Here is a 22269-nt window from a genome sequence, read left to right on the forward strand (position 1 = left end):
AAAATGCAGAAGTGCAAGTAAGAATGGTGTTCTCAGGGCTCAGCAGGTACTTTGTCTGTAGATAATAATAATTTCGAATGGCTGAATGGCCTGGTACAAGTCTATCTACTGGACGCCACTTGGGCGACTTGCGTGTCCCTATTCTACTCCGTTATCCAACCGGGGAAATGGGACCAACAGTTTAGAATGGAACCAGAACCACCTGTAGTTCATGGCGACTCTTCACATTGTTCAAATGGTTCAAATGGCTCTGAGCACTATGGGACTCAACATCTATGGTCATCAGTCCCCTAGAACTTAGAAATACTTAAACCTAACTAACCTAAGGACATCACACAACACCCGGTCATCACGAGGCAGAGAAAATCCCTGACCCCGCCGGGAATCGAATCCGGGAACCCGGGCGCGGGAAGCGAGAACGCTACCGCACGACCACGAGCTGCGGATTCACATTGTTACAGTCTGAAAAATACGCGGTCCGGCCGAGATTCGATCTCATGTCTTCTCTGTTTCCAAGCACACACTTTACTGTTAGACCACCAGGCTTGGCATGAATATATTGATTGTTCACCTATACATTTTGATGAGGGGTATCGCGAGTGTCAAAATGTGTGGCGTATATGCCCGTATCTTTTGATCACATTGACTTAGAGGCTTATATTATTTACACTTCCAAGGGACCGTGGGCCTTAGTATTTGACATAAATTTCAAATTGGTACCTCTGCCCGTACCTGAGAAAAAGGCATCTCAACAGAAGAAAAACAAATGGCAATGGCGAGTTCGCAAGTCCTGAAGTAACTGACATAAATGGACATACTGTTTGACTGCATTGACTTAGAAGCCAATTTTTCCCACCGCCAAGGGACCGTACGGCGTAACATGTGACGTAAATTTCAACTTGATACCTTTAACCGACCGTGAGGAGGTATTAACAGTTGGACAGACAGAAGGACAACAAAATGATGCTATAGGAATTCCTTTTCTACCAAATGATGTACGGAACCCTAAAGAGACCAGTACATCACAGAACCACCTTCGGCGTGAACTGCACCCTCCATACACAACGGGTTAAAGGCTCCATTGGGCAGTTGGTGCAGTCAACGCCTTACGTCCTTTGACAAGAGCCAAAATTGCGCCTCACGGGACCACACTACATGTGTCCAGGCATGTACAGTCCCACGTTTGTGTTATTTGGCCCACTCCAAACGTGCAGCTTTAAGTGGCATTGTGAACAGTGGCCTGTTTGCGATGTTGAATCCGCGCAGAATACCGTGACCAGTAGATGCGCATACGTGGGGAAAGCGGTTGAAACCTGGTAGTCAAGGGATGGCAGGAGTCGGTTACGATTGTGGACGGGGCCGTAATCAGTTACTGTTGGTTGCCTTTTCCAGTTACACACAATTTATTTTAAACCAATATTTCCAGACTCAACAATAAATAAACATACCACGCGTTATTAATGAAGGAATAAACAACTGTGTAAATAATAGTGTTGTCAGTGAGTTACAATTTAGCAAATCACCATTATATACAGATACAGCAGATAATGTTTTAAAAGCAAGCCCCTGTGATCTTGGCAGAAGGCCTTACACGCCAGGAATGGCAATAAATTAAGAATTGTTTAAAACTCGCTGCAATTTGCAACTTACAGGTACTGAAATATTAAAGGTAAGTCGCCACAAACACACCGGAAAGCATCAGACGCCAGGAATGGCAGTAAATAAGGTTTTAAAGGCTTACTGCTAAAATACAAATCCCAAATTAGAATTTTAAGGAAAATGGCCACAATCACAGATGAAGGCCTTACAGGCCAGGAATGGAAACAACATAAAAAATTTAGAAACCTGCTGTAAAACAGCAAATACAATAGCAAAGATTAATTAAAAAACGAGCAACTGATCAGCAAACAGGTGAAATAAGATGATGGTAAACTTGGTAACACAACCCATAACATCCACTGAACACTACAGTGCTAGATTAATTCCAGAAGGCGACCAGAACTATTAACTAGACATATATAACCTTTGATGTAGGCATTACAAGTTATTGTAATAAATAATACAATAATAAAACACAAGGACCAGTACATAAGTTCGTTAAAGGGTACTGCGGTAAATTATACCTGCTGAAGGCGTGGGCTGAAGGAGCGTTACACTGAACTACTGGCCATCAGACCTCCTTTTAGAACACACATATCTTACAAATACCAAGGGGCCACAGACGGCGCTCCAGGAATCGACCTCTGAGAAGGTCCAGCAACAAACACTTTCGCGAGCGATGAGATAGGCAGCCAATAGTTGCATCCACTTCACAAGATGGTAACTCAGACTAGTGGCAGTCTAACGAATGACTAATGGTAATGTCGCTGAAGCTACCTGACGACCAGTAAACCAAATGCAACGATGGAACAATACATCAAAGCCGAAACCGGCGGTCTGCACTACGACCACAGAATACTGTGTTTAGCGCCCGGAACGAGAAAGAAATCACTACCACCAGAGTAGAAGAATCACCAACCGGCCTACAATCAAGGAAGCTGTCAAAACTACGCGCCTTACCAGACAGCAGTGGCAAGGCGAGGAAACACAAACTACCGTAATCGGCCACCAGGCACGAAGAATTTCCGCTGGTTGAAGTTAACAAATTATAACAAGCTGAACGCAGTAAACAGTAATGAGAAGTCGAGGAAAGCTAATCAGATCCGCCTTCCCGAAGCACCCCACTCGCTGGCCTTCGCCTCCCCGACACTACGAGCAGCAACCCGAACCCAAGTCACTGGAGAATCGCGAGATATCAAAATGGTGGAGGTTTCTGTACTAGGATGTAAGTGCACTCATCTTAAAGCTCGCTGAATCCGGTTTACGACGAGGTCGTGCACCTTCGTGACCACAGCCCTTCCATCCGGCAGTCCATTCGTGCCGCCAGCGGTCCCGGCACGCACCCTCACACGACCCGGAAAAACAACCATGTCGCCCCAAAGATAGGGCAATAGTTATTACATATCGATAACCGCCGCTGCTGCCACTAGCAGGCAGGAAACGCTTGCGAAACCGAGTGGCGCCAGTCAACACGAGAAGAAGACAAGCAACCGCAATCATGCCGACGAAACGATACCGTCTGGGCTCCAACAGAGGGCGGAAACACAAACAGCACCAACCCGAGCCGCAGCACGGCTCAGCGGTAGTGGTAGTTTGGGGCTGTGAATAAGCGCTGTAGCGAAACTGCGGAGAAGTGCGCTCTAAACTGAAGCCTACATTCACATTTTTTGTAAATATTAAGCGGGTCCTCTCCACACCCATACTTACATGGTGACATTATAAAAAAGAATTGTTTCCTCTCCTTTGGTTAGTATCGAAAAGAATTCCGCCGAAAATGCAACGATTTTCGCCTGATTTGCTAACCACTTCCTTCTATCAAAGAAGCGTCACGGGTGGCGACTTTTGATTAACACTTACACATTTCTCTTGTTTGAATGTTAAAATTTGCTTCTTTTGCCAAAACACAGCGGATTTTACACAGTCTCACCTAACTAAAATGTTGTACAGATGCAGCTGTGACAGAATTCTGAAACAGTGCTTTATTAAGTTTATTAAGTGAGAAATTGAGGAAAAGTGACGTCAGTATCTTATGAAAAAGCCCATACCCAGTAAAAAATAAACATGTATCTTCATTTATGTCGTTCCAAAGCCCAAAGCATTTCTCATTTCATCAGCTGTCTGTAGCCCATAAAAATTATATTCTTTCATCGAAAAAGTCTGTAGTTAGTGCAAAAACACGGTCGATAATGAAATTTTGCATAATAATCATACGGCAAAACACTTTACTCTTTGCGTGCTATCATTTGCCAAAATCTCATTTTAATGTCAAAGCTTTTATAAAATATGAGGAATGTTGTGGATATTTCAATCTGGCTTTATCGGTGGAGTGATATGTCAGATCAATTTTCTCGAGATTGGTGACAGACCTCCACCCAAGTCTAAAGGAAAGTTCAATATGTTAGCTAAATTTCATATGCAAAAACATATAAGTAATGTGCAATAAACGCAAAATCTTATCGATCCCTGTTTTTCATTTAAAACTTTTTCGAATTTCGAGCAGTGTTTTCGTTTTTAACGAAAAAAACTAATAAAAGCAATATAATGTGTCAAGTTCAACAAAGAGTGCAGGGCAAATAAAGCCACTCCCAATTACATCCACGTCAAGACCAAATCCGCGTCAAAAGCAGGATAACGGGCAATGCAGCGATCTATTTTCGCCTGGCTTGTTAACCACTGCTATCTTTCAGACTTACTTTCATTGTGCTTTAATCTGTTGTAGTTGTAACACTTGATAACGGCCTGAGGTCGAAATTTAGATTGTGAAATGACACTTGTTCTACAGTCAAATGGCATTTATATCTCTCAAAAAATTTTATATGTCTGTGGCTCTGCACAAAAGTAGAATCATAAATAGCCACATTTTGTTGGCATGGTCCATTCTGTGGGCTAATGAGCGCCCAGTGAAACTTGTCTTCTTTGTTACAGCAAAAACAGCGACATCGATGGCGACACTGGAGATGACGTCAAGTCCGTACGCACCAATGAGGACAGCAAGAAGTAAGTGTGGCTAAACACTATGCTTGTCATTATATTTATCTTAGAAGTGTCTTTTGTTTGCTGTAAATAAAATAATGTCCTTTGTCATGGCACTTTGCTGTCGCATTTTTGCGGCTATCAGACTCTGGTAACTTTATTGCGAGAATACGATTCGTTACGAAGTTACTTGACTATAGAAACACATGTGTTTTATACTTTGCAACTGTTAGTTTCTGTATTATGAAAAGGAAAATGTCGCTTTGTGAGAACAACAGTACAGATTAATATTATTTCGTTTTATTAATCCCTTTAGCAAGTAACACACTCCCTAACAATGCCTAAACTCATCTACTCCTATGTTAACAATTACGCTCATTTCACGTTCGTACTGAAGAAACCGTTGCTACGTTATGTTTCCACTTCAGTTTAACAGGCCGCGTGGATGGTCGTGTGGCTTGAGGCGTCATGTCACGGACTGCGTGGCCCCTCCCGCAGAAGGTTCGAGCCCTCCCTCGGGTGTGTGTGTTGTTCTTAGCGTAGGTTAGTTTAAGTTGGTTTAAGTAGTGTGTAAGTCTAGGAACCGGTGACCTAAGCAGTTTGGTCCCTTAGGAATTCACACACATTTGAACACTTTCGGTTCAACAGGTAGTCATTGGCCAGGGTCGGCTTTTTCAATCAGGTCCTAACTTGAGCAATACGATATTGCAATACTTGTGTTATTCCGAATTACGGTGCAAAGTTCGTTATCGTATTTATCGGCCGACACGGGGCAAGCGACTTTCAAGTAAAATGTCTCCCCTCCCAAATTTTCAGTGTCGTCAATCCATTATGTAGCTGATGGTATCCATATTCACTACTGCGAATACATTTCTTCTATAATTGCAATAAGTTCCGCCATGGACGTTACTGATTAAGAACACGAAGAAGCCTCGTCCCCAACCTTTATAAATATTTCCGCCCGCCTTTCCGCGAATAAACCGAATCATATGTGACTCACTGTGGAATACTGCTCAATTATATGGAAACTATATCAAATAGGACTATCAGAATATTGTACATATACAAAGGAGGGCAGTACATAAGATTTAAAGTTTGTTCCACCCCTGAGACAGCAACACAAAGATGATGGTGACTTCAAGTTTGTTTCACCCCTGAGAGAGCAACGCAAGGATGATGGTAAACCTCAGTTGGCAAACGAACATAGATGCCGATTGTTGCATGAAAAGGGACTCACAAAATATCATAAATATTAAATGAAGAATCTAGGACTATTTTACATCCCCCTGTGTATAACTCGTGTAGAGACCTAAAAGACAAAACGACGTATGAAATAGCATATTTTGAGAAAAGTTAATGGCTTCTCCCGCAGGAGAGTTAATAATGAGAAAGCTTTGCACGAGATGAGAGTTACAGTGTTGAATGCTGATGAAAAGCAAATGCAAAATAAAATGTTGCAGCAATTTTTGGACCATTTTCAAAGGAATCTAACCGATTTTATGCACCAATGTGTTTCGTCTATGAGATGTGGGTGCAATACACCATGGCAAAAGTAAACACATTGAGAGCAGTGGATGAAAGACTGTTGCCCTGCATTTTTTTAAGTGATTTCATTTGCCAGGAAGTGTGAACCAATGCTTTGTAGGATTAAAAAAATTATCTTTGATTACTACTTAAGCACAAAAAAACTGGCAAATACTGCACAAGCCTTGTAGGCTATGTGGATGAAAAAACTATGTAAGATGTAGCATTGACTACAAAAGAAAATACACTCTTCCAGACAGTCTGCTCATAAAGTGTGGCAAAATGAGGCATTTGAAATGGCAGTTGTTGGAACATTCATTCTCATCACCACATTTGGCACGCTCTGAGTTTTACGTATTCCTGCATCCAGTGAAATTTGTGGATCAGGGCCACTATTAGGGCTATGGCAGTGTTAAGTAAGTGTTTCTGGTTTTGCAATAAATTCAGATTTTCTGGTAACCCAAGATAATACACAAATTTAATGTTCATTCTCCATTTGTACCTATCTATCTATAAATTTTATTTAGTACTTCTTCTTCTAGTTAATTCTAATTACTTCCTTGGAGCCATAGGGCCAGTGGTGTCACTCTTTTCTTTCTTCCTGATGGTTCTCACTCCATGATCTGTCATGGCAGTCTATCTTCTGACATCCTTTTTGTATGTCCGTACCATATGCAGACCCCTTTCCTCCTGGATATTCCTGAAATCTATATCCAAACGTCCATCTCAGTTACCAGAGTCTTTTCATTATTGGTGTTTAACTGTCTGTTCTCCTGATAAAATGTTATAATGCTTCTAATAATAATGAAGATTTTTTCTTTCATTTCCTTTCTGATCTATTGATTCAATACAACACCATTTAATGAAGCTGTAGTGAACTCCCGAGCATTTATTCTTGAATTCATTTCCGTATCTTGTTTATTGTCTTGAAGGATATTCTACTCCTAGGTATAAGTAATTCTTTCTATTTCATCTTCCAGTGTAAAATTGTGATTTGTTCCTCCTATTAACATGTATTTATTTTTATTCATATTGATCTGGAGCCTCCGTTCTTTATACTCTTCTATTGATTTCCTGTTGCTATTTCAATATGTTCTTTATCTTGTGCGAGAATGGTCATCAGCAAATTTGTAGTGAATATATAGTACATCATTTACTGGGATTCCTATGTTCATACATTTTAACTTCCAGTTTTCCAATGCTTTATGTGTACAATTTTATACAGCTATGGTGAAAGGTTGCATCACTGATGTAATCACTTTGTAACTTTAAATCCGGGTAAGAGAAAGTTGTTGTTGAGCTTTCATATATGCTGTGGACTGTTTTAATTATAATAGGATTGTAATTATAATGGGATTGATATCAGATAATTTTAAAGCATTCCACAAACTGCATGGTATATTATAATAGGCTTTTTCAAGTATTTGATGCAAATAAAATATATGGGCTATTGTTGACCTTCATGCTCTGAAACCAGCTTGTGCTTCAGCCTCCATTTCCTTAAAGTCTGTCTCTATAAAATGTTTAACAACCCTTCCATAAAGTCTGCTAAATATATTATCCACAGTTATTCCTCTATAATTCTTACACTTATCTTTTTCTCCTTTCTTATGAGGTCTTGAAATAAATCCTGCTTCTCAGTCTCCTGGAATGGCCTCATATGTCCTGAGGAATATTTAGTAAATTTACATGTGTATAATGTGTTTGGTTCCTTCCTGTTCATGTTGTATATTCGGACTTTACTGATAATGTTAATAGTAACCTCAGACTTTCTGCACAGTATGGGAAAAAACATATGTTGCACAAATATTCAGTTTGATTTTGATAAGACGTCAAAGTGGTGCAAAGGCTGGTAACATGCTTTAAAAGTACAGGAATGTAAAGTTGTCCATTTCACAGATTGGAAAAAAACTTTTCTGTTTTTTTTTTGATTAATGGAAGAGCACCAAGGGAAGCTGAAGAAACTAAACTAGCCTCTGCTTGAAGATAGATACACTCTATTCCAGAAAACACACTATCTTGTATGAGAAACAACTGCAGCCATTGACAGACATCTGGAATAACAACCACTTGGCTGCTCTTGTAAATAATTCATTTTACAACCTGATGATGGCTTTTAGGCTATAAAACTGGTTGTTAAATAAATTATTTACAAGAGTAGCCAAGTGGTTACCATTCTAGATAGCGCAGGAATGACTACTTGCCAAGATGAAAGATTCAACTTTAAGAGAGGATTCTCAGAATATTGTACAACCCACTACCTACTGCACCAGTAGGGCTTCTGAAGGCAAAATTAGACAAATAACAACATGCATGGAGGTGTTTAAACAGCCAATTTTCGCTCAAACCATACATGAATGTAATAGGAAGGAACCCTACTAACTGGTACAAGGTTAAGTACAGGTTTGCAGATATCAGATAGATGCAGTCAGGTATATGCAGTGTTTCTCAATTTCTGAAAAGCATTTGACTCAGTACCACATGTATGCTTATTATCAAAAGTATGGTCATATGGGGTATCAGATGGACTGAAAATTTCTTGACATGGAGGATGCAGCATGTCACGTTGGATGGAGTCATTGACAAATGTAGTAGAAATTTCGGGTGTACCCCAGGGAAGTGTAATATATTGTCTTACAGACAATATTAATAGTAACATCAGACATTTTGTAAATGATGCAGTTACTACAATGAAGTACAGTCTGAATCAAGGTGTACAAATATTCAGTCAGATCTTGATAACGTATCATATCAAAGTGGTGCAATGATTGGCAGTATGCTTCAGATGTTAAAAAATGTAAAATTGTGCACTGCACGAAATGAAAGAAACATTGTATCCTACGGATATAACAGTAGTACATCACAGAAGGAATCTGTAAACTCATACATATACTTGGGTGTAACACGTGGTTGGGACATGAAGTGAAATGATCAAATAAGCTCAGTTTTGGCCAAAGAAAATAACAGACTTTGGTGTATTGGTAGAATACTAGGGGAATGCGATCAGTCTACATAAGAGACTGCTTTCAGATCACTCGCGTGACTCATTCTAAACTATTGCTCAAGTATATGGGATCTGTTCCAAAAAGGACTGGCATTAAATACTGAACATATACAGAGAAGGGCAGCACAAATGGTCATAGTTTTGTTTGACCTGAGGGAGAAGGTTGTTGAGATCCAGAAAGAAATAAACTGGCAGACTCTTGAAGATACATGTAAACTACCCTAAGAAAGTCTATTAACAAAGTTTCAAGAACCAGCTTTAAATGATGACTCAAGAAATATACAACAACCCCTAGTGTATGCTCATATAGGGTCATGAGTAAAAGATTAGATGAATTACATTACACATAGAGGCATTATACAATCATTCTTCCTGCCCTCCACACATGAAAGGAATGGGAAAGCAGCCCCAATAACTGGCATGTGCTTAACAGTGATTTGCAGAATATATGTGTAGTTTAGGTGTGTACAGAACTATAGAATTCAAATTAACTAGTTATTAGAAAGGCTAGACAATTCAAAAAACTCTCCACAAAATAAAAATGTTAGTCTTTGTCCTCAACACATGGGCCAGCCCTTCAAAATATTGTTTAAGTGCCTAGATTGTTCAAATAAATTTCAAGTGACAGATTAAGCATTGCTTTTGGAAACCATGACTCTTTGAACCACCAATGACATCATTTAACACATTTAGTATTACAATCAAAAGCAAATTTAATGTTTAAAGCATTTTGTTTTCTTTGTTAAGCAATCAGCTTAGAATATGTGCTCTAAGTTGACACAAATCACAGAAATTTACAATTAAGTAACACCACATTTTGGAAGTACAATATGAAAATGAATGAAAATGAGTAAAAGATTGTGTGTCTCAACAGTGATGCCAAACATTGACCAGAAGTTGATATTTTAGACCAGACCCGCAGAAGTTCATGCAGCTTGACATGAATGTGTCAAACAAGCACAGGAGAACTAAACTACAAGTTAGTTACCACACATGAAACAATATCAGCAGGAAATGGGTCCTTAGCACCTTAAATTCAACAATAGGACAGCAACATAGAGACTTTGCAGAAATAATAGTTCCCAATAACTAGGAACAAGCAAAAACGACCCCATCATAATACTAGGGCTCAGTAGGGAAGCGAAAACCATGGTTGTGAAACCATAAAATATCCCCTGCCCTACACTGTGTCAACCATAATATGCATTTCAATTTATGTAAACAAACATTATGCATTAAAAACAGTAAGAGAAGACAGGAAATGACAGCAGAATGCTAGAGCAGGTTATATTGTTCCCAGGACAATAAAAAATTCAGCTAATGGCTTCTTATGTGACTGAGTGGAGATATCCACTACTCTTTTCAGGAAGATAAAACACAACCAAAGAGAGAATGTGGACAGTTTCAGCAGATTTAACACCAATAAAATACTCAATTGTAAATGTGGAGCATTACAGAGACCCCTTGAAATTTTCAGGAATATGTATGATAACAATGCAATAGTCATTCTCTAAGTTTTTGCTAATAACTATATAATTGCCAGTTTCTTTTTTTTTTTTTAATGCCAATGCCAACATAGTTTCACTTCACATGTTTTATCAAAAGTGGCTGTGTGTTCTATTCCTAATTAGTGGTCTGATGACAGCATGTTACACAACAAAAGAAACAAAAAGTTAAGAAAGAATTAAATGAATACGGAGTGCGCATGGATGAATAATAAGAATTTCAAAAAGACACTAAATTGAAGCAATTGTGAAGCTGAAGAACTAAGACTAAAGAGGTGTGCACAAGTAAATGAAAATTGAAATTATGTGATTGTACATGAGGACACATCTACCCAAAATGAATAAGCTTTAGAGGTTGTCGAGGATAGGTTCCTCATAAGTATAAATGCTAAACAGACATCTAGTTGGTAGCTGACGGGGATCCAACAAGCTACCACAATTAAAAACTGACAGTAAGTGACAGAGTGATGTTAAAACAAGTCGGGTTAACAAAAGGAAAGAAAAATGTATTATTTCAGTGTATGATCATTAATGGTTAATATAAAAAAATCATAGTTTCTGGTAGTGTAAAGCAAGGTTGCAGGATGTATGTAAAATGATTTACGCTTTCAAAAGAATAGACATCAGTATTTCATGAATTATATAACTTATGTTAAATGCCAAATGCATGACAAGGTAGCTGAATACAAAATAAGGAAAACAGAAAAACTCCAAGTCAATACCAGCCATAACTTGTAAAGGACGCTTTTGGTCAAGTAGCCAGTATGCTAGCCTTCTCCATTCTAACCAATTACTATCAGACATTGAGTCAATGTTGTGCTGTCACAACCAAAATGCTTTGAGGATTGCAAATTCAGACATCATCATGATAATAGAATCACTACTGCACTAGACCACAGAGTTCCCTCTTGAAATAGTTACCATTGTAAGCCATCCAGCAGTAAACATCCAGTCGTGTGTCGTGTACAATCCGCATGGCTGTGTACCCCACCACAGGTAAAGAGCTTAATTTGTACTTTACATATTTGTTTAAATGAGTGTGAATTAATGATTAGACAATGAACCTTAATCGTCTTTTTTATTTTGAATGCCATATTCAGCATTGCACCTTGTAAAGCTTCAACCTCTGTATAACTGGGTATTTTATAACTTCACTTGTTACCATTCCAGGCAGAACCACAGTGAGATCGAGAAGAGGCGGCGGGACAAGATGAACACATACATTACGGAGCTGTCAGCAATGGTGCCCATGTGTCATGCCATGTCCCGCAAGCTGGACAAGCTGACAGTGCTGCGCATGGCTGTGCAGCATCTCAAGACCATCCGTGGTGCCGTCCACTCCTACACTGAGGGCCACTATAAGCCCTCCTTCCTCTCTGATCAGGAACTCAAGACCCTCATCTTACAGGTAGGGGATCTTGACAAACTGTGAGAATATGGGCTCATGTGGCTATGACACTTCCAAAGAACAGGTTCGACAACTAACAGTGTAAAGAGATCTGTCTTACATTTTTATATTGCACACCATTTGACTAAATATTTGTATCTGAAGATAGATTGTGGAACACTTCATTTATTAAAATAAATGTAGAGTCATTTAAAAAGTGGAAAGTTCAAGATGGAATAACAATAAAATGGGTAGGATAGACTGCTACTCACATCACAGATGAGGCCCTGAGTTGCAGACAGACACAATGAAAAAGAGTGCTAAAATATTAAGCTTACAGATAAAGCCCTTCTTCTGAATTACAAAACACACACCCATCACACAAGCACAACTCACAACTCGCATGTGTGCATGCATGCGTGCCCACACACACGCACACACACACACACACACACACACACACACACACACACACACACACACGGCTCCTCTGGCTCATCTCTTAATTCCTTTAATACTTTACTGACACAGTTCTCTGATGAGAAATTGTTCACAGTCCCCTTGGTCTGACTTCCAGGAAAGTATTTTTTACACAGAAAACAATTATATAACCTCACCAATACAGTTCTGGCAGAGCTAACTGGAAAAAAATATCTTTTCAAGGCCATTGGTTCCACTGACAGTAAAATTCTACTATAGATACTAGGGAAACAGTGTACACAGAACCCGGTATTTGATGAATGAATGAGTGAATAATTGTAAGTTTCATGTTGAATTCCTACTGTATTGTTTGTTTCAGGCAGCTGAGGGATTCCTCTTTGTTGTTGGCTGTGATAGAGGAAGGATTCTGTACGTCTCAGAATCTGTTTCTCAAATTTTAAGCTATTCACAGGTAAATGCTCTAAGGCATTCTAACTGAATTTTCTTATTTAAATACGTGTTGATGAAGTATGAGGCACTTTAAATTTTATAACCATCTGTATATGTATTCAAATCTCATTTTTCTGAGTTCATTTTTTCAAAAGAACAGGCAGGCATACTGCTATATTCTTTGGCTGTTACTTACTGTCCCAATAACATAATTGCATTTACACTAACATTTCTCCAGCTTTGTTATCTCAAAGATCTCACACATTTTTACTCTCTGAGAAAAATTCATTAATCAAAGCTGGATATTTTTCTTGTGTTGTTCATAGCTACAAATAGTAATCTTGTTAAAAATCTGTTGTACACTGGAGAAAACCTCCTGGCATCTACAAACCAAAACTGCATGTTTCTGAATAAGTACTTAGGGATGCGGAAGTAACTGAATCTGTCTTTGGTTTTAGGAATACTGTACCAGTAGAGAATTTCATTATCTGGGCAATCTAACATATCTTCTAATTTTGCATTTGCTTCCAGGGGGACCTATTAGGCCAAAGTTGGTTTGATATCCTCCATCCCAAAGATGTAGCAAAAGTGAAAGAGCAGCTCTCTTCTTCTGATCTTAGTCCCAGGGAAAGGCTGATTGATGCCAAAAGTAAGTAAAATAGAACATATTGACTTTCATTGTTGTAATAACAAGGATGCAAAGTCATACATTGGTAGTATAGACAATCTTGGTTTTGGAAATAAAAAGCTATATAATACAATCAATATGCCTGTAGAAGAAAAGATGAGCAACAAAGAGCAACTGTGGCCACCACGATCACATATTAAATTTGATGTGAGTGTAATAATCTCATATGTTTTGACTTGTGAATAATATAGGCCATCTTTTCTTTAAAACAATAAATAAATAGAAACAAACAAAAAACACAGCATTTTTAATCTGCTCAATGTCTCATCATAACATATGTGTAATTCTGGACAACAGTTACCTACCTAGTACTTAGTACAACTTTAGTTCTCACAGTGATAAATTACTACTAAAGCTTCCCAGCAAATAACCTACATTTTTATCTAGTACAGGAAGTAATGAAGGAAGCGAGGCAGTGGTTACACTAAGTCAGACAGCAGATCGGCGTGCTTAGAAATTTGATACTGATAAAGCTGCATAGCTCCTGTTTGTTCACATACAGTGGTCATTCAGAAAGGATGTTTACCACTGAAAATCTTGCAAAATGTTACACATTCATGTGGCACAATTTTTTAGTGCAAAAAATCTCAATCCTGTTGAAATGCATCATGAAATTTGTACTATATACACATCGGCTTTGGTGACTGAAGTTGTCGTGTCAATGATATTGTTTATTTAAGAGTGGAAGGATAAGTGTAAATGACGATGATGCAAGTGGAAGTCTTTCTGTAGCTAGCTAACAACTGATAAGATAAGTGACAAAATAATTTGTGGAGCTAGTGTTGCAGGATATCTCAACTATCAGAAATCTTTCTGCCAATTTCTCAGAGTATTTTTCGTGCAATTCTGATAAAATGACCGTGATGCCACAAATTCATGTTTGATTAGGCTCCAGACACTCAGGCAGCACAATTTTGTACAGAGGTAATTGGTCAAGCCATTAAGAGAGATGATAAATGCTTAAATAATATGGATAATGTAGTAATGTAACGCTTGAATAATGAAGAAAACCTTCAACTCTTCCAGTGTTTTATTTATAGCTTAATTGGCATTACTTTGCAGATAGTCAACAAATGTTTTCTTCACTGTGTGTGTGAGTGAAATTAGCAACTGAATGAAAAAGATATATAAAATAATCTCCTATTTCTTGGTACAATGAAAAATAGTAAAATTTTGTAATGGTTTTTGAATTCCGGTTGATGTTTTTGTTTAGCTATGCTCCCAGTGAAGACAGATGTTCCTCAAGGGGTATCACGACTGTGCCCTGGTGCTAGAAGATCTTTCTTCTGCCGCATGAAGTGCAAACATTCGCCTGTAGTTAAAGAAGAAGCTGATACCACTACTGGTTGCCACCGGCGCAAAAAGCAGCAGCCTCCAGGTATGATGTGCACTTTTGAAACACTAGGACTCATATGTTATAGGTGATACACGAGTCTTGTAGAAAGTATGACTAACATGTGAATCATCACAAGAATACTGCACTTTTATTTTTTACTCTCTACTCCCACTGGACAATTGAAATAATAAAATGGGTCTGAAGCGAAAAGCTGAATTTTAGTGATGAAAAGTTAAGAGGTTGACAGCACATACCCTGAAAATTAGTGGCACGAGACTAAATTCATAAACAGTTTTTTATTTTTATTTAAATGTAGTTGTTAGGATACTATGCAAAGATTCCTCTGATTCGGACAGAGCTTTCCAATTTTTGCAAGGTATAATATTGTTGCATACTTATGATGCTGTGTGTGGAAGCTAAATGAAACAGAAGATAGAAGGAGCCTTTATTAATAAACATCTGGACACTTGTCAGTAACATTTCACTGTACAACTCAAAAACTTTCAGTTATTCTCGTTATTCTCTGTAACCGGTAAAAGCTACATAAACAAGGGAGACACTAAGTGTTACTTAAAATTCTCGTGCCAACTGCTCTGATGTTAGAATCAAATCTTTTGATTAACTGCCATTCATCTTGCCTCCTTTCATCATATAAATGCCTAAATGCATTGCAGTTGAACAAGTCCGCACCAACTTCCATTAAATTAATAAAATTATCAATTTCAAATGATCTTACATCTTAAAAACAAAAACAATTTTGTCAAGTTCAATCTATAAGTGAACTGTCATGACCAGTAATGGACTAGACAGAGTTTATGCCATGTAACCAAATCTGGGCATGATATATTGGAACTCCAATACCACTGTAATTAGTTCTAGACTGTCCTTCTTTGCATTTCAGATGAAATGAAGAGATGAAGATTGGTTATTGCTGAGGGCACTAATGATCAGGTTTCGAGCTGATGTATACAAAATTTGAGACATAAGCTATGTTATGAAAGGGACATCCTAGCATTTAGATGCCACATACATTGTTCCTTAAATAGTGCCTTAATTACTAATCATGAGTGGAGCATAGAAGAGACACCAAACCTATGTTAAGTGATGATAAATCTGTGGTATCTATATAAGATATGTAATAAGCATTTTATTATTAAAATGACTGATTACTACTCACATATAGAGAATACAATGAGTTGCAGACAGGTACAACAAAAAGCTTTCAACCGAAGATCTTGTTGTGAAGTACACATTCACACAAGCACAACTCATACATACATGAACACTGTCTCCAGCCACTGTTCCCAGACTCAGTCTGGCCACAGCAGCCAGAGGCAGTGGTCATGTGTATATGATCTGTGCTTGTGTGAATGTGTGTGTGTGTTTTCTACTTCAGAACTAGCCCTTTTCATCGAAAGCTAAAATGTTTAACAGCCTCTTCATAGTGCTTGTCTGCAACTCAGTGTCTACTCTATATAGTGAGTAGCAATCCGTCCTTTTCATAATATTGTTGTTATATATCCTGGGCTTTTCATTGTATAATACACATTTTGTTGTTCATGATGGAAACAAATACATTACAGTGTGAGCCCACTTATTGACATGACATTGCACCCCTTCAATACTTGAAAGCTGTTACAACTTACAGAATCTCACAATGAATGACACAGTTATAATCTGGGGTGGCACAAATGATGTAGCCAAAAACGAAGCAGACAAGGCATTAAATGCTATAACATCAGCATTAATTAAGCTTCAGCATGCAAATGTAATCATAGTAGGGATACCCCATAGATATGATCTTGAAAACTGGTCTTGTGTGAACAGTGAAACCAGGCGAACAAATAGGGAAATAGCCAAAATAGTGAAATCTTTCCAAAATACTCAGTTTGTAAAAGTCCCTGAGAACAGAGACTGGTACACTTCTCACGGACTACACCTAAATGCTAATGGCAAGGAAGAAATGGCAAGAACTTTACTTGCAGTCATCTCTCCAAAAAATCAACTAAAACCTGCAATATCACTTGAGTGGAAGGATCCAGATGGAACTGAGCAAATAATACCACAGCAAGAAAAAATTACAGTACCAGAAATCAACCACAATGTTGTCAAGAGGACATAAATGAACAATGGAGTAGGAAGATCAGTTTGCAGCAACAGGATATTCAAAAGTCGAGAAACACATTGTGCTCTTAGAAGATCCTCAAGACTAATAAAACCCAGAGTTCAAAGTGACATGTTTTTGTGGGAAAGTAAAGCAACTAACAAATTCCCAGGACTGGGTAAAAACAACTTGCCAAGCCAGCTAGTTAAAACAACAGAAGCTGTGGCATCAACTGCAGACTCTTCAGCATCACTTACTCAATCAAATGTGGTGGAGTATACAACTCCAGTTACTGCAACACCAGGCAGTTCGGCAACTCCTCGGACTGTACGGAGCAAGAAGGCACCTCAACAGCTACCTTGACAACTAGACAGACAGAAACCAGGTTGGGTAGTAGATCGAGAAATGCAAGATCGCCAAAGAACAGGAACACTTTTAATGCCTGGACCCAAAACTTATGTAAGTGAACCAACTCAGTGCATTTTAAAGGAAGATAATCAGAGTGACCAGTTAAAAATACCACTAAGGCTCATGCACCTAAACATACAGTACTTGTTGGGTTCAAATTAATGATGATGTAAATAAAATAGAAAGAAACTTCCACATGGGAAAAATATATTAAAAACAAAGATTCCAAGACTTACCAAGCGGGAAAGCGCCGGCAGACAGGCACATGAACAAAACACACAAACACACACACAGAATTACTAGCTTTCGCAACCGATGGTTGCTTCTTCAGGAAGGAGAGGGAAAGACGAAAGGATGTGGGTTTTAAGGGAGAGTGTAAGGAGTCATTCCAATCCTGGGAGCGGAAAGACTTCCCTTAGGGGAAAAAAAGGACAGGTGTACACTCGCACACACACATATCCATCCGCACATACACAGACACGAGCAGACATATTTCTGTCCGCTTGTGTCTGTGTATGTGTGGATGGATATGTGTGTGTGTGTGTGTGTGTGTGTGTGTGTGTGTGTGTGTGTGTGTGTGTGTGTGTGCGCGCGCGCGAGTGTACACCTGTCCTTTTTTTCCCCTAAGGGAAGTCTTTCCGCTCCAGGGATTGGAATGACTCCTTACCCTCTCCCTTAAAACCCACATCCTTTCGTCTTTCCCTCTCCTTCCTGAAGAAGCAACCATCGGTTGCGAAAGCTAGTAATTCTGTGTGTGTGTTTTGTTCATGTGCCTGTCTGCCGGCGCTTTCCCGCTTGGTAAGTCTTGGAATCTTTGTTTTTAATAAACATACAGTACCTTAGAAATAAGCTTAATATATTACAGGGTTTTGTAAATGAACAGTCAACTCATATAGTAGTGCTAACTGAGCATGGATTAAAATCTGATGAAATTATTTACTGTAAACTAGAGGGCTACTCCTTAGCAAATAGTTATTGTAGACAGCAACATAAGGGTGGTGGTGTGGCACTTTACATTAGTGAGAATCTTGAGTACAAGAAAATAAACTATCTAAACCAGTACATCAAAGAAGGCTTGATTGAAGTGACAGGCATTGAAGTCCACACCAAAGAGTGTAGAGAGGTTATGAGAAAACATAAAGTTATTGGGATTTATCATCCACCAAAGGCTGATGTAGTTAGCTTCATATAGACATATTTAGTAGAGTAGTGGGACGTTGTGGTCCCAATGACCTAACTATACTTGGTGATCTGAATATTGAGGCAAAATCTTCCAGTTTGTGTCACATGAGGTTAATAGATACTCTTAACTCATATAATCTCATAAATGTTGGAAATAGTGATACCAGGATAACAAAGTCCACATCTAGCAGAATTGATTACGTTATACTATGTAAACATATTAAAGACAGTGTTAGGTGCTGGAATGTGGATTTTCACTACTCTGACCACAAATGCCAGCTTGTAGAGTATGTGAACACAAGCATCCCAAAAATGACAAAAGTTATCGAAAATAAAAGAATCGTAAAAGAGGGTAACATCCTTGCACTAAGAAATGAATTAGCTATAGAGGACTGGGATCTGGTTTACCAGACTGAAGGATCTGAAAACAAATGGGCCAAATTCTATGATACTATGCTAAGACACTTTGACAGATGCTGCCCTGTTAAGAAAATACAAAGAATGTTCACCCATAACCAAAGTGCAAAAACCAACAGACTGATACTTCCAGCAAATATGATAAAACTCAGGCAAAACATCCAGGACCTGGATGTGTTACACATGTCAACAAACCTGCAGGTTTTTAAGGCCAAGTACAACGAAGCCAAGAAAATCTTTAAGAAAGAGCTTTCAAATCTAAGAAAACAGATATACAGCAGTGAAATAGCTCAATCAGACAATCTAGCCAAGACCTCATGGAGAATTGTAAATCAATTTCGCAACGCCACACCGAAGCCAGAAACTGAAATTGTAAATATAAGACATGAAGGAAACACAATTAAAGACCCTAATAAAGTCTGCAATGTTTTCAATAAATACTTTATATCTGCAGCTGTTAGTCCAGTTAATAACACAATTGTGAGTAGTGAGGTAAAGCTCTGCCCCTTTCAAGAGCCACCTTTTGAATTCAAACAAGTAACTGAAAAAGAAATAGGCAGGATAATAAATAACCTAAAGAATAAGTTCTCATCTGGATGGGATGGTTTGAGTAGTATTGTGATTAAAAAATGTAATAAGGAATTAGTTAAAATAATCACCCACCTGGTTAACTGCAGTATCTGAGAACATACATTTCCAAATGTATTGAAATGGATCACAGTTAAACCAGTGCATAAAAAAGGATCCAAGGAAGAGGTTTCAAATTTCAGGCCCATATAATTAATACCTGTCTTCAGCAAAGTATTTGAAGTTGTGCTGCTGACACAACTTAGTGACTATTTCTTGAAAAATAAGTTCCTAACAGAGACACAACATGGATTCCGAAAAGATCATAGTACTATCACAGCAATTACGGAATTTCTTCACAAAACATATGGTGCCCTTGATCAAGGAATGCAAACAGCTGGCATATTTCTAGACCTTACTAAAGCCTTTGACTCGGTAAACCATGAGTTACTTTTAAGTAAACTTGAGTCATACAATGTAAATGCTGCATCCATGCAATTGCTGGCTACATATTTATTTAACCGCAGGCAGTGTACAAAGCTGACTTACAAAATCAATAATCAGATCGTTAATTTCCAGTCCAAATATGAGACAGTCACACAAGGTGTACCCCAGGGCTCAATTTTGGGCCCTTTCCTTTTCCTAGTGTACATAAATGATATAGAGCAACCTATCAACTTCCAATTGGTAACCTATGCAGTCGATACCTCACTGTTATTTCTTGGTACACAAAATGATGAGTTAATAGTAGCAACTGAGGGGCTACGTCAAATAATTACTTATTTCCAAGGTCAAGGTTTGAAAGTTAATATCAGTAAATCTCAGTTATTGCCATTTAAACTTACAAACTCACACCAAACCTCTATCAGTAACATAGGTGGAATTGAAGTAGTGGACACAGAAGGCTGCAGATTTCTAGGTATTCATCTAGATGAAAATCTAAGATGGGTAAACCATATCAAATTTTTATGCAATAAAATCAGCAGTTCATTACATCTAATCAGCCAGTTATGAAAAGTAGTTCCACATCAGACATTAAAAACAATTTATTATGGAACCATTTTTGCACAGATTAATTATGGGATAGAGATATGGGGTTGTGCTGCTGACATACATATGAACAGAATATTAACCCTACAGAAAAGAGCAATCAGAATTATCCATGGATTAGGGTATAGAGATTCATGCAGTGAAATCTTTGTTCATCATAAATACCTCACAGTCTACTCACTGTATCTTTACAAATTAATTATATTTTTTGTGACGCATCAAAACAAAGCAACAAAGTGCTCTGATATGCATGCCTATAATACAAGATATAAAGACTGCTACTACAGACAAAGAACAAAATTAAAAACAACAGACCATAGTCCATGCATTAGCGGTCAAATATGGTACAACAGATTACCGAGCTCTATAAGGTGCCACAAAGGGAACTCATTCAAAGTGAAACTGAAATATTTCTTGATTGACAGGTGTTTATATTCTTTAAGTGAATATTAATATTAAACTAAAATAAATTATTGTATGTATATAAAATAGAAAGAAACTTCCACATGGGAAAAATATATTAAAAACAAAGATTCCAAGACTTACCAAGCGGGAAAGCGCCGGTAGATAGGCACAATAAATAAAACACACAAACACACACACAGAATTTCTAGCGTTCACAACCGACGGTTGCTTCTTCAGGAAAGAGGGAAGGAGAAGGATGGATGGATGTGTGTGTGTGTGTGTGTGTGTGTGTGTGTGTGCGAGTGTACACCTGTCCTTTTTTCCCCCTAAGGTAAGTCTTTCCGCTCCCAGGATTGGAATGACTCCTTACCCTCTCCCTTAAAACCCACATCCTTTCGTCTTTCCTTCTCCTTCCCTCTTTCCTGAAGAAGCAACCTTCGTGCCTCATTAGGTGCAATGGTACATTTGTATAATGTATATGTAATCACATATGTATATATGACTGTACTAAGCTTGTAAAAAAAATGCTATGACATTTGCAAAAGACACCAGTTGGTGTCTCCATGAAAATAAATAAATAAAGTTCAGAGGTGCATCAAGTGGATGAGCATTGCCTCATTGGTTAGTGGCACCATGATGCTGTTGCTTGATAGGTAATACATGAGGACAGATGCTGTTGCATGAGAGGTAACACATGAGGACAGAAGATGCCCATGACAAACTGTTGTACTGTCAGAGTTGCCTCAGTGAGTACCAGCCATGACCAGAAATCATCCCCGATTTTCCCCACATCAGCAGTAACACCACACCGTCTCTGAAAAATACTGGAAGAATGTGACCTGTTTGTAGGTCGCTCTGCATACTTGCTGACAACAGTTATCTGGGTTAGTGTAGAATGATGATTCACTGCTGAACACAATGCAGTGTCATTCATTAGCAATTCCATTCTTCCTGGTCATGGAACCACTCCAAATGCAGCCGTTTGTGTTGTGTTGTTAACAGCAGCATGCGCATAGGATGATAATTTCTGAGTCCAGCTGTTGGCAGTTTCTGACAAGTGGTGTGGTATGGCACTGACAACTGCAGAGAGCCCATTCCTCATTCTCTGATGGCGGGTCAGATGTGAAGGGGTTGTGATGTGCTCAGTGCACAATTTGGTGATCTTTCTTTGTGGTGGTCAGATGTGTTTGCCCTGAAACTTGAAGACGAGGATGCCTGTTTTTATATTCCCATGCATCAGGCTGCATTCC

The 22269-nt window shown here is 38.5% G+C and overlaps 1 protein-coding gene across 4 annotated transcripts in view; it reads left to right on the forward strand.

Annotated features, from left to right (window-relative positions):
* The window catches only part of LOC126267123 (protein cycle), a 946454-nt gene that overhangs the window by 892273 nt on the left and 31912 nt on the right, over window positions 1–22269 (forward strand). For 3 of the 4 annotated variants that reach the window (XM_049972039.1, XM_049972038.1, XM_049972037.1), the window contains 5 exons: window positions 4525–4596; window positions 11776–12013; window positions 12792–12884; window positions 13394–13511; window positions 14764–14928. In XM_049972039.1, the coding sequence (XP_049827996.1) occupies window positions 4525–4596; window positions 11776–12013; window positions 12792–12884; window positions 13394–13511; window positions 14764–14928 (686 nt within the window). Of the gene's footprint in view, window positions 1–4524; window positions 4597–4990; window positions 5092–11775; window positions 12014–12791; window positions 12885–13393; window positions 13512–14763; window positions 14929–22269 lie in introns of those variants that run through there. The other variant, XM_049972040.1, reaches the window with a different exon arrangement.

Source organism: Schistocerca gregaria, chromosome 4 (genome assembly GCF_023897955.1).
Source record: "Schistocerca gregaria isolate iqSchGreg1 chromosome 4, iqSchGreg1.2, whole genome shotgun sequence".
NCBI classification, from domain to species: Eukaryota; Metazoa; Arthropoda; class Insecta; order Orthoptera; family Acrididae; genus Schistocerca; species Schistocerca gregaria.